This window comes from Ischnura elegans, chromosome 1, assembly GCF_921293095.1.
Source record: "Ischnura elegans chromosome 1, ioIscEleg1.1, whole genome shotgun sequence".
Taxonomy (NCBI): Eukaryota; Metazoa; Arthropoda; class Insecta; order Odonata; family Coenagrionidae; genus Ischnura; species Ischnura elegans.
In genome coordinates this window covers 110,924,050-110,936,224 of record NC_060246.1, presented here as the reverse complement: position 1 = coordinate 110,936,224, position 12,175 = coordinate 110,924,050, and the positions used below count along the sequence as shown (strand labels likewise).

General features: G+C 35.0%; 1 protein-coding gene across 1 annotated transcript in view; it reads right to left on the bottom strand.

Annotated features, from left to right (window-relative positions):
* The window catches only part of LOC124167947 (kinesin-like protein KIF3A), a 39,725-nt gene that overhangs the window by 18,474 nt on the left and 9,076 nt on the right, over positions 1-12,175 (bottom strand). The window contains exons 9-12 of the mRNA XM_046546018.1: positions 8,481-8,710; positions 5,512-5,627; positions 4,198-4,378; positions 1,979-2,215 (exon numbers count right to left, since the gene is read on the bottom strand). Coding sequence (XP_046401974.1) covers positions 1,979-2,215; positions 4,198-4,378; positions 5,512-5,627; positions 8,481-8,710 — 764 coding nt within the window. The remainder of the gene's footprint in view (positions 1-1,978; positions 2,216-4,197; positions 4,379-5,511; positions 5,628-8,480; positions 8,711-12,175) is intronic.

Here is a 12,175-nt window from a genome sequence, read left to right as displayed (position 1 = left end):
GTTGTTGTTTGTTATTCATAATGAATTGATGCATCATAACGTTTGATTGGGTAAAGTTATATTCTAAATATTAGCTTACCCCGGTACGCAACGTGTTAATGAAGACTTAAGGTTCGGGATGGTCAGATTGGATACTTCGGATCCAAATATCCACAGATATTGCCCTTCATTAGATACTTTGGATTCAAATTTGCTGAAGGCATCGGATCTGGATCCGAAATTTCAAATTTATGCAGCGTCCCATATGAAGGAGTGGAAAGAGTCCAAACCAACCTTCGCAAGCGCCGTTGCACTGCGATGCTTGTCCTACTCATGAGCCATTTTGTTGAATAGCTCTCATAGGGGTAATACAACAGAATTTCAGCCATGGAAAATTTTAAGGCAAAATACGACAGGGACATTGTGTTACTTATACAACCTTCAGATTGAACAACCATCCAGAGAATCTCGACACCATAGGATAACAGCCACATTAAAAGTGACTATGTCGCAGATAAAAAAAAACACCCTTGGCCCTCCCATCACCCCATGCCTCTAAGGTTTTTTCCTTCCGAGACCACACAGTCCATAAATCATTATCTTCGAAGGAAAATATAAAGTTACATGAGAACAATGGAAGCGTGTTTCATCCATACTCCATCTAACCGACTGACCTTTTTCATCTTAACTGCTTCAATTCTATGTTTCAGGATAACTAATGCAAGGTGAGTGAGTTACTGGACCCGAAGATCTATCGTTAGTTTTTGGCGATTGGATGACGTGCACGAGATTCAAAAAGGAATGAGACCAAACGCATCGCATTTCTAGCATACAGCAGACTCCTGATCATCCACCTGCAGTTTCTCCGGGTTTCGGATTATCCGTGCATGATTTTCACTATCGCTCAATTTTTTCTGCAATCATTATAAAAAAAATAAAATCGGATGCCAAACCTTAGGAATTACTGCATTAATGTTACATCCGGCTTATATTTCCATTAGAATCCACTTCATATGACAGAAGCGATCACGTGCTTGCTGCATTCATGGGAGCACCGTGCTCCTGTTTTCCAAGCCTCGCAGTGTGCGACCGTGCTCTGTGATCACGGATACATGTCCTGCAGCAGATGCAACCTGGGCAACTTGTGCGAGACGCGACTACGTGGTGTGTTGCCTGACAGTGTAGTTTCTGACGTCAAGCAGTGGTTTTGAAGCATTCGTGCAAACCACTTTTCTGTATCTGTGATAACACAGCCACCGATGTGAGGGTTTTGAAACCAGGCCTTAGATGGAGCAAAAATAATATGAGTACAACGATATTATCGCCACTAAAAAGATCGCGAACTGGTGAAGAAAGCTATCTGGTTTTCAAATTATTTGTGTGGCCTCTTCCCATCATTAGCCCAGATAATCGGGAATGTGCTGTATTTAGGTTTTTTAAGCTCAAATTAATTGAAACAAAGTTTTTTTTAGTTACAACAAGACTATACCAATATACAACATTGTCCAAGCGGCACAATTTTCAAAGAAACATGCGTGGCATCAGTACCATCAGACAAGAAAATACATGGAATCCCATCGCTCTACAACTGTTTCTCGTGCAACTTTGTGCAATGAGAATTTTCGAAGCAGTGTCTGGAATACGATATCTGCCACAAAAGCAATTTGACACATCTTAGCTCTCCCAATGTGTACATACCTTGCCACAAATTTTGCATCTCACAGCCACGCATGCATAATTTTTGGAAACAATTGTTTTTCAAGATTCCATTATCAAAATTATTGATAAATACCAAACTTAATGTAAACAAAGATCTGCCTCTGAAATAGCACAGACAGGTAAGAAAAGCTGTGAATAAGGATTAATTAGGGAACAGCTGGGTTACATCCTCCACCTTTGGATATAATGAGACCCCGATACAGCATGCGATTTTCTGGCCCTTGCAAGCAGTTCATAAACTGAGCTTCCACTGTACATTAACACTATTCATACCACTAACCTGAAACTCTGGTGGGATAAGGTTTTCAATAATTAGAGATTGAAGCCTTAATTCCCGACTAAGTCCTCTAATGCCATCCAGCAAACCTTCCATTTCCCGCTGCTTTTCAGCCTGTACATCACTTAATTCTGCCTTTGCAGCAAGAATTAATGAATAAACCTTTCGGATTTTACGTCCCTTGGCAGCACATTCTTCTGCTAGAGATGAATATTTTTCCTCTATGTCGATTCTTTCAGCCTGAAAAATTTAAAGTGAGAGGAATAAATTTCCATAAAATATAAACAACCCAAAATTGAGAATTTCATCTAGCATAGGCATAATGGACTAGCATAACATTCAATCAAAACATTAACTCTACATGATTACCACCATCAGCCAAAAACATCTCTCACACCCTAATGGCATCTAATAAATAGTGTCATAATTTTTGCCATTTAATTGTCCAAAAAAAGACGAAGAAATATTAAAAAGAATGAGGAAAAATGATTGTTAAATTTTGTAACAAAGCACAAGGATTGAAAAGCTGACTCCAACATTTTTCACTAATGCAAGATATCTAGAGACGACACCAAGAGAATTTCACACGATAACAATTTTCTTAAGTTCCTAACCCCTGGCTAGAATTATCTCAGAATTTCCTCAAATAATACACAAGGAGGCAATAATTTTCCTTCGATACAGAAACTTTGTGTTCTCATTCATACCAGAGGACAGTGATGACTGCATGCATATAAAGGCATTAATTGAACTTAAGTAATTCAGTTGCATATATGCTATAGCTCCATCAATCAGATACATCTTAATAGAAGCATAAATGCAACTGGTGCACTTATTGTAAAATCAATGAGTAATAATATAAATCACAAAAAAACCAATACCAATCTCAATGTCACTTAAATAATAAAAAATAGTTAATTTCCTGTTAAAAGTTTTAGCTCTAACAACATCTTTATCTGTAAAAGAGCTGTCCCCAGAAAGTTCTTTATGCATTTTTTGAAATAATAAAAAATTGAACACATCTTTGTGGTTTCAAAATTCACCATAAATATGAAAGCTTCAACACAATATGAAATCCTTTAAAAATATCAAAATCCTGGCCTACACTTTCTCTGGGCTGCAAACAGGGTCCCTAGATCAAACGATAACCACATGGTTTTAAAATACAGGGTAAAGGAAGTAACAATTCATCCTAAAATGTATACAGTCATCTTTGTCCCTCAAATTTGGCTGTGCAACCTTCACAATGGAACAAGAGCTATACCATTTTTCCGAACTGAAGGCGGCTGGGTGGAAAATAGCAAGTAGCCAATCAGAAGCGCTGCCCCTTCCACCTCTTCGTTCCCCTCCATCCCCTTCCCTTTTCCCCTACGCTCCCCTCCATCCGGCCGACCGGCGTTGCCAGCCTTGGGAGTAATGGTACTTTCGGGGGCGGCAGAACGAGCGCCAAAGCGATCTCCAAAGATTCGGCTTGGCAACACTGCCAGCTGGAGAGCGATGTGCACTGCTCGGAGTTCGGAGAGAGACTGCGGGCTCTTCCACACTTTCTCCTGTCGCTCTTCTGTGATTGGCTAGAAGAGTGGGTGGATTGCGAGCACGCTCAAGGTCAGCCGCCTTCAGTTCAGAAAAATGGTATAGCAAGTCAGAATGAATAGCTTTTGAATTTACATTTGGGGGATTCTAATAGTTTTCGGATTTTGCAAGATGAACCAGGCATATGATAAATCCCACTTTTTTTTCTTCCTGTGTCTGCCTCAAAACTTTTTCAGTGCCCTTAGGGTCAACATACTTTGAAGACTTTTCAGGGCATCCTCAGCCTGACGCACAAGGTCATGTAGCTCCCTTGCACCTCAGGCCAAGCCTAATGATCAATCAATTCAAGGGATTATATTATTTTAAAGATTCAAGTCTTTCAAGAAATCACTGAGGTAGATGACGTTCCACATTTACCGTATTTCTCCGAATATAGTCCCCCTCTGAATATAGCCCCGCCCCCCTAATTTTGAGGCTTCAGTTTCGGGAAAAGTTAAAAAAAATACGTTTGAATATAGTCCCCCCTTTACTTTTACCATGGGCGTTTTTGGAAAAAAAGGGGGGACCATATTCAGACATATACGGTATGTGCTTTCTCTTGATATAATGTGACAAATATAAAGTTTTATTTTATCGACTTTCACCAAAGCAGTACATACGTATATACTCAGAAAAAAAATCATTTTTACCTCCTTCTCTTCTAATTGCGAGCGCAGGTGCTTCTCACTCAACCTCCTCTCCTCCAATTCAGCTTGAGACATTGCCAGAAGTCTCTCCTGCTCCTCAGCCTTCTCCAACAGATTTTCACCTCCAACCAATATTTTTCGCTCTAAACTCTGAAGTTTTTCACTCAGCATGGTACGTTCATTGCTGAAAAATGTAAATAAAAACAAGCATATAAATGAGACAACATACAGTTTGACATGGATTAATTAATCAGTATTTTTTGGAGAAATATTAACATATATGTAACAAAGACAACATGTAGCACTATTTTCACATCTCTCGTTGAGTATTATTTGAAACATGTTAAAACATATTCCTCCAAATGTATTGCAATAAATCCATCTCAATTTCTAAGTCAATGAGCTTAGAGGTGAATGTTCCATTATTTTTTCACTTAATTAGCAGAAATATTTCTGCATCAGAATCATGATAAACATGTACGTAAACATGTATGGATGACATTTTCAATTTAAACATATTTTTTTCAGGAATCATTTTCAAGTCAAAGTTATGCTAAAACAATAAGAAGAAAATATAAAAAATGCAGGAATCCTCAACCAGAGAAAACTCTCTCAGGACATTTCCTGCAGCATTGAATTTATCATCTGGCAGATATAGACAATAACTTGTCTCAGAACAGACTGAAATTCACATGAAACATAAGCCATGGATGCTGTATACTGACAAAAATTTCATTGGTCAACCTTTTCACATTATTATGTTATAATCTCCTTGCCTGTATATCTCTCATGAGGCAAGGCTTCTTGATACATTAACAAGCACAAAAAACTTGAAAGACTATGTATCTAAGATCATAGTAAACCTAGTGTAAATATAGACATCACTTTCTAATGTTCCTATAACTAGAGGCCACCAGACATCATCCAATATTAGCACTCATTTAACCATTGACTATCCCCCAATCAACCACCTAGCAGTATAGAGAATATCAGACAATAGTAACAATAACTTGAGATTCACTTACAAAAGACAATGCATTATCATATGGAAAAGAAACGAAAGACAAAGCATATACCAATATTAAAATTATATGAATATTTCTTTTTGTGCACAGGACCAAAGATGCAAAATATAATTCAAATGTATTTGCCCATCTCTGAATATGGCTCATAATAACTTGGATACAACCTAAAGCTCTCGTAATGCTTTTAAGCCTAACGGTACTGAGGAGTAAATGAATTATCAATATCCCAAATAAGATGAAATCTAAAAATTAGCAGTAAGAAAAAGAACAGATACTCAAACATGGGACGCACCGTGCCTTCTGGACCTCAGAATCATGAAGATTAACGTCTGAAGCAAGTCGTCTCCTCTCACGCTCCTCTTCCTCTTTCTGCACCAGCAAATTATGCCTGTCTGCTTCAAGCCTTGCCTGCAAAACAAAAATTCAATTGGGCATATGAAAAATGTAAAAATTTACATTCAAGAAGAAAATTTAATTAAACCCTCAGCCGTTCAACAAGAAGCGACTTAGGAAACAAGGAACAAATGAGAGCTTGTTAACCTAATGGATACAATTTATTTTAATTAAGCACATCAAATTAAGAATGAACAATACATGAAGTCATGTGCATATTGTCCCGCTGCATCCATGAAAACATACAAAAAAATTACATGCTGTCCTAATCAGGATAACAGATATATTTCAATGTACATAATTAAATGCCAAAAATATCTTAGTTTTTTTTAACAATCCTTAATCACCTTCAGTTTTCAAGAGTCTCATGAGAAAAAATGTACTCAAAAATTTATTGTTCCACAAAATGTATGATTATTTATTACCAGTAGAGCTGAGTTATAAAAGGACTATGCACCATTAGATAATAGGATTTTATAAAACGTAAAATGTATGCTGTAAATGAAAATGTATGCTGGATAGTACCTCCAAATTTAATCTTTCAATTACAATACATAGGTTTTTCTCCAAAAACTCCCTTTTTGCTCACAAAATGCATGAAGAAAAATCCTAAGGACTATAATAGGTTTTTTGGATGATATTATTTGTTTTTATTCCCATTTTAAGATCTTGACTTCGAATTTGAAATTCATATCAATTTCCGTCATGACTTGACAATAAACCATCAGTTTAAGAAAGAGGATTTCAACTCATACTAATTTTAAAGATGCAGAGTTGAATTTAAAAAAAGATTTTGAGCATTTTTTATGCTGGTCCCATGATAACAAGTTAATTGTAAACGAAAAAAAATCAAAAGTCATGCATGTTGTGACAAAAACTTCACAGAAAAAAACATTAAAAATTTGTAAACACTCAAATGACTGTTTACAAGTAGGTACAAAAAATTGTAAATGCCCATATCTAGAACAAGTAACAAAATATAAATATTTAGGTATAATAATTGATGATGCTTTTAAATTTAAGACACATGTCATTGCATTAAATACAAGATTAAGAAGAATATTATATCAAATGTATTACATTAAGGATATAGTTCCATTTTCTGCTCTGAAATTAATATATTATGGATTAGTTGAGAACTTAATGACATACGGGCTCACTATATGGGGAAATGTAAATAGTATGTACCATAAACTGCTAATCAAGAAACAAAATAAATTCATGAAAGTTTTATATGATAGAATAGACAAATCATATACAAATATTGAACATGTTTATAAATATTTAGGCATTTTAAGGTTAGAAAAATTATATAGATATATAATTATACAGGACAATTATTTCTGTAATAAATATAAAAAAATGCGTTCCTTTCAAAATAGTGAAAAATTGCGTTCAATAAGAAAATTTTGTGTTCCTTTGAAATATACAGGTTATGGTAATAATACGTTTCAAGTGATTGTACCAAAAGAATTCAACAAAATACCAAACAGTTTAACTACATTAACTACTAGACATGAAGTCAAGACAAAAATAAAAAAATGATTGTTGGAAGAACAATAGGTAAAATATTTATGTGATGTATTGCATTAAATGTTTAAAAAAGTCTAAATTACATATCATAATTGAATATATGTACCAGTATGCTTACATAGGTATACAATTGAAAAAAAAAGTCATGTGTGTATTTTATGTATGTAATAAGGAATAAGTGTATGTTTGATGATCAATGGTTAAAAATTATTGTTAATATGTTGTTGAAATATCTGTTAATTGGTTGCTGGAAAATGAAAAAGAAGGTAAATGAAATCGAGTGACCGTTTTTCTAATGTATGTTATTATCCTTGAAAGCAATATATAAATATAAAAAAATGTATATAAATGGTATACTAATGTATATGAGTATCAATTGAAGGCTAGTTCGCATGTGTATGTATGCTTGCATTAGTTGGGAAAATGTATCTGTATTATACAAATGCTGTCATATATTTTTGTGATGTATTGGAACCCGCTGACAAGTCATTGAGACTTAGCGGGGCCTAGATTGTTATATGTTAAAAGACATGATGGAATATGTATATATTGTTATTAATAAACTATATTTCTATATAAAAAAAAACATTCAAGTATGCTTTGAGCTAATATCATATATCTGATTGAAATATGCATATTAATAAGTTCTTATGCTTTTCCAATACTATTACTCGTTAAGGCGAAAAGGTTTTCCACAGGGTCAATTGCAGCTCTACTGCTGACTTTTCTATAGCCATTTACCCATAATTCTCAGGGCCTCAAGCTTCATGATGGAAGACGACCCAGAGCTGCAGTGTCTGCACTAAAAACTGAGTATGTTAAATTCAAACAAAATTCACGAAAAACTAACATTAAGCTTTAAGGGAAATTTACACAGAAAAGGAAGATTGAGTGTACATTATGGTACACTCATTCAATCTATTTGGAGGTAAATGGGGAAAATGATCTTTTTACTCCATATAAATATTATTAACTGGCAAATTTTTGGAGATGTTAATTCCACAAGACCATATATTCTGCTGCAAAGAAAGAAAAGGTATCCACTAATGTAAGGAGTGAGTACATATTACAGTGGCGGGGGCATGTGCCCCCACGATATCTTTTGCCATGGTACCTCAAGATATCTTTTGTCCCCCCTCCCCCTAGAGTTTTTTCTGTATCCACTACTGACATATTATGAACATACACATTATTGAAGGTTTGAATGAATTCTGAGAAATTTGGAGGATTCCCGAATAGCCACACACCCTCTTCCTTAAACATGACTCTTCCATAAAAGGTGCACAAGTTTTCATACTTCATATTTGGAAAAAGAATTATAGCATAATTAGTAACCTTCATTTCCTTAATTTCTTCACTACTCGGATTATTCTGAGAACCTTTGTTCCCATCTTCATCCTCATCTTCTTTTTCTTTCTCAGACATTGATTTATCCTCATCTCCATTTTCTTCAAAATCCTCATCATCATCTTCCTCATCCTCAATGTCATCAGAGTCCCTTTCATTCTGATCTTTTTCGTACTCGTCTTTCACTTCTTCTTTTTCAGCACCAGATTCACTGCTCTCTGAAATGGCATTCTAGCATTACTACCTTAATTAATACTTAAATAAGACTCAGTCATATTAGTAAATGAAAAAAAAATTCTGATTATCTCAAAATAAAATATCTGTCTCCAATGCCAAAAGAATGGAACATCATTACAATTCTAAAATAGCTTTCAAAATTAAAAGGATACATTAATAATTTAAGCACATGCATGCGACTCATTTCCGCACATAAGAGTTTACATAAAATTTTTGAGATCCAGCAGCAATACAAAGCTTATCAATAGTATTTAATTTTTTAAATGCATATAATGTAAAACCTAATTACATGATGTCAAACACCCGCAAAGGAATTCTCCAGCATTGCTTCCAAATATGCATTTTTACAAGAATAGCAATGAAGCTGCCACAAGCAGTAAAATACAAGCAGTACAGTTACAATCACAATTCAACGACGAATTCCTAACAGTATGTATTGCCATACATTCGAAGAATAGAATTCAGATAATTGAAATGAAATGTTCAAAATAAAGTTATAATGTTTGCCGAGAGAACTATTGAGTTGGTAGTTTTTCAAAATTTTAAATATTACTTCAAATGAAATGCATAATAATTTCCGCAAGCTACTAGAAATATATGCCTGACAGTACATACAACTCATATCTCTGCCGACTCATATGCTATGAGCATTAATATACCACAACTACTTTAACCTCTAATCAAACAAAAAGGTGAAAGCAGTCAGACTCTTCTTTATTTTCAGAAAAATTTATCCTAGAAAAATTCATCTAGATTTACTAGGCTTATCTTGAGCTTGAGTATTTAAGAAAAGATATCTTTCAAAGAAATATGGAGAATATTATAAAATAATTTCACATGATTCCACATCACACAATACACCTTCATTTCTTTTAATGTAAAAGGCTGGTGTTCTAACACCCCTTACCACACCCCACTGAGGAGGCTAGCAGGTTAAAATGTGAATGTGAGGTATACCTTTAATAAATTACCCCTATTTTGATATTACTCACATAAGCATAAGAAAAATATCCATTAATGCTTCAACGTAACTGTTATAAACAAAAAAACTGATATAAGGAGTATCATTTCCAAGAAATAATGAAAAAGTACAGTTCAATACAGGCCTACTCTTTGAGGTATGTATGTGTATGTAAACTGTTGCCAAATTTTTATGCATTGTATATAAGTTAAATCTCTGTGAAATCAAGTGTCAAGCACACAGGAGGCACTGACAGCCTACTACTTCCCCAGGGGCCGATCCAGGATTTCTTTCTGGGGGGGGGGGGGGGTAAGCAAGGCCGGATTTTGTTCTGGGGGGCACAAGGATACCTCGTTATACAAAATGAACGCAATGATAATGGGACCATAATAAAAATCTCGCATATTTTTTAAGTATCTGGGGGGGCATGTGCCCCCCACCCCCTAGATCTGCCTATACCTGTCCCCATCAGGGGTGCCGAGTTACAAAAAATATTGGGGGGGCCCAAACTGGGGATCTTGCGTCGGGAAATTTTATAAGTAGTGAGTTTTAAGATTTGTAAGCATTTTAGAAGAGTCATATGATCAACATTAGAACCCTGATAACTCGAGCCTCGATATCTGGACACTTCGGGGAAAATCGACAAGCCTGGCACATTTTTTCATCACACCCATAACGAATTTTCGAGGGAGCTCGGGCCCCCTCAGGCCCCATGGAGTCGGCGCCACTGGTCCCCATACTGGGAAGTTATGCTGCATCTAGGTTGCCTAGCATCCCCCACTCTCTAGGTGCTCTAAAAAGTCAATTTATGGTTGAACGGCCCTAAATGTGTACAACAAAAGTGACAGCATTTTTGCACGAACGTAACTTGGCAAAATCTCTTGGGTATGGCTTAAAATAATGGGTTTTTAGACTATCAACCCCCTCTACAAAAAAGCCATTATGCACCAGTCCAAAGGTTCACCAAGAGGTCTAAAATTTTTGGGCCTTTTTTTGATTTCGTTTCACAATGTTTCTTTTAATGAGCTTAGTTTCCGAAAGAAAAACTTGAGTTTTCTAATCCACCCTGAGGTACATGCTGTTCTATTTAGTATTACTTTGATTTCCAGATTAAAAATGGCACCAAGCAATGATGTAATTGTCATAATATCCAAGGGCCAGAATTCTCTGAAAAAAATTTCCAATCAACTCCAGCGGGAACCTTTTTCCAACATTTTTCTCATTTATTACATAATATAAGAATGATATTTTGGCTTATTCAATCTTACATGAAGGAAGATGATCAAGCTGAAGGTCCAGTATTATTTTAAATGGAATTCAACGTGCACCACAAAAGTGGAATCAACTACTCCTGTGGGACCAACAATGTTGACATTCAGAAGAACAGGAAGAGGGTTATTGATAATTTTTTGACACATTGAAACTGCTGAAATAACATAAGTATATGACAGTTAACAAGATAAATTCCTTGAAAAATTTGATGAGATAGAAATCTTCATTTTTGTAACCATGCAGTTCTCATTCTAGACTGCAAATGTCTTAGGACGTCTGATTGTTCACATAATGAGAGAGCAAAAGATATTTATGGGAGGATTGTGAAAAAACACTACAGAAAAGAAGTAAAATTTGAAAAATACACCTCAACCACACTAAATTATTTTCATTGCGTTCTAAAAATTGCAAGACACAATAGATATTTTTAAATAGACCTGTGCAGATAGTGTGGTATTATGTAGTTATCATGCACCGAAAAAGTAATATTAATTAATTGGTTATAGGTAGTCTATTTTTTTCATATTTTGGAAGAGGTATTCTGGTAAGATACTGAAAATGATAGATGATAGTAAATTTCTGCTGTGCACTCATGAGTAATGTAGCCTGTAGGTAAAGGTGAAATGCACCAATTGAGTTAAATGCTAATTTTAACGAAATATCTAATAAATTAACTTTATGCATTTATGGGTTAAGTTAGATACACATAACAAGCCATTACCTCATTATGTCATTTCCTTGTAAAAATCATGTAAAATATTGAAATCATAAAATGGTTTGATATTTTAATGACTTAGCGAAAAGAATCTACATCCAACCTCTTCTCTGTGCATGTGCAAAAATATTTTGCTCTAGCATTATACAAAACGTCAGATCAATGATTGATTGCCACTTAAACAGGCCGAGGAATACTTTGGGTAAGCCTGCAAGGTACAAAAGAATTTTTATGATGCTAATAAACCAAAAATTATTAGGACGGACTAAGAAGAATGAATGATACCGCCATTAAAAAAAGCAAATAAAAATTACTGCAACAAGCATATCTACAGAAAAGTGTACATATACCTCAGAAATAATCATATTTATCATTAGCACCATACCATGGTGACTACAAAGCCGTGAAGTATCGAAATGTTATCGGGCTTTTTGTGCTCTTAGTTACAATTCAGTCCAAAAAAAGCACAAAAATTTTGCCTCAATGTGATGTTTAGAG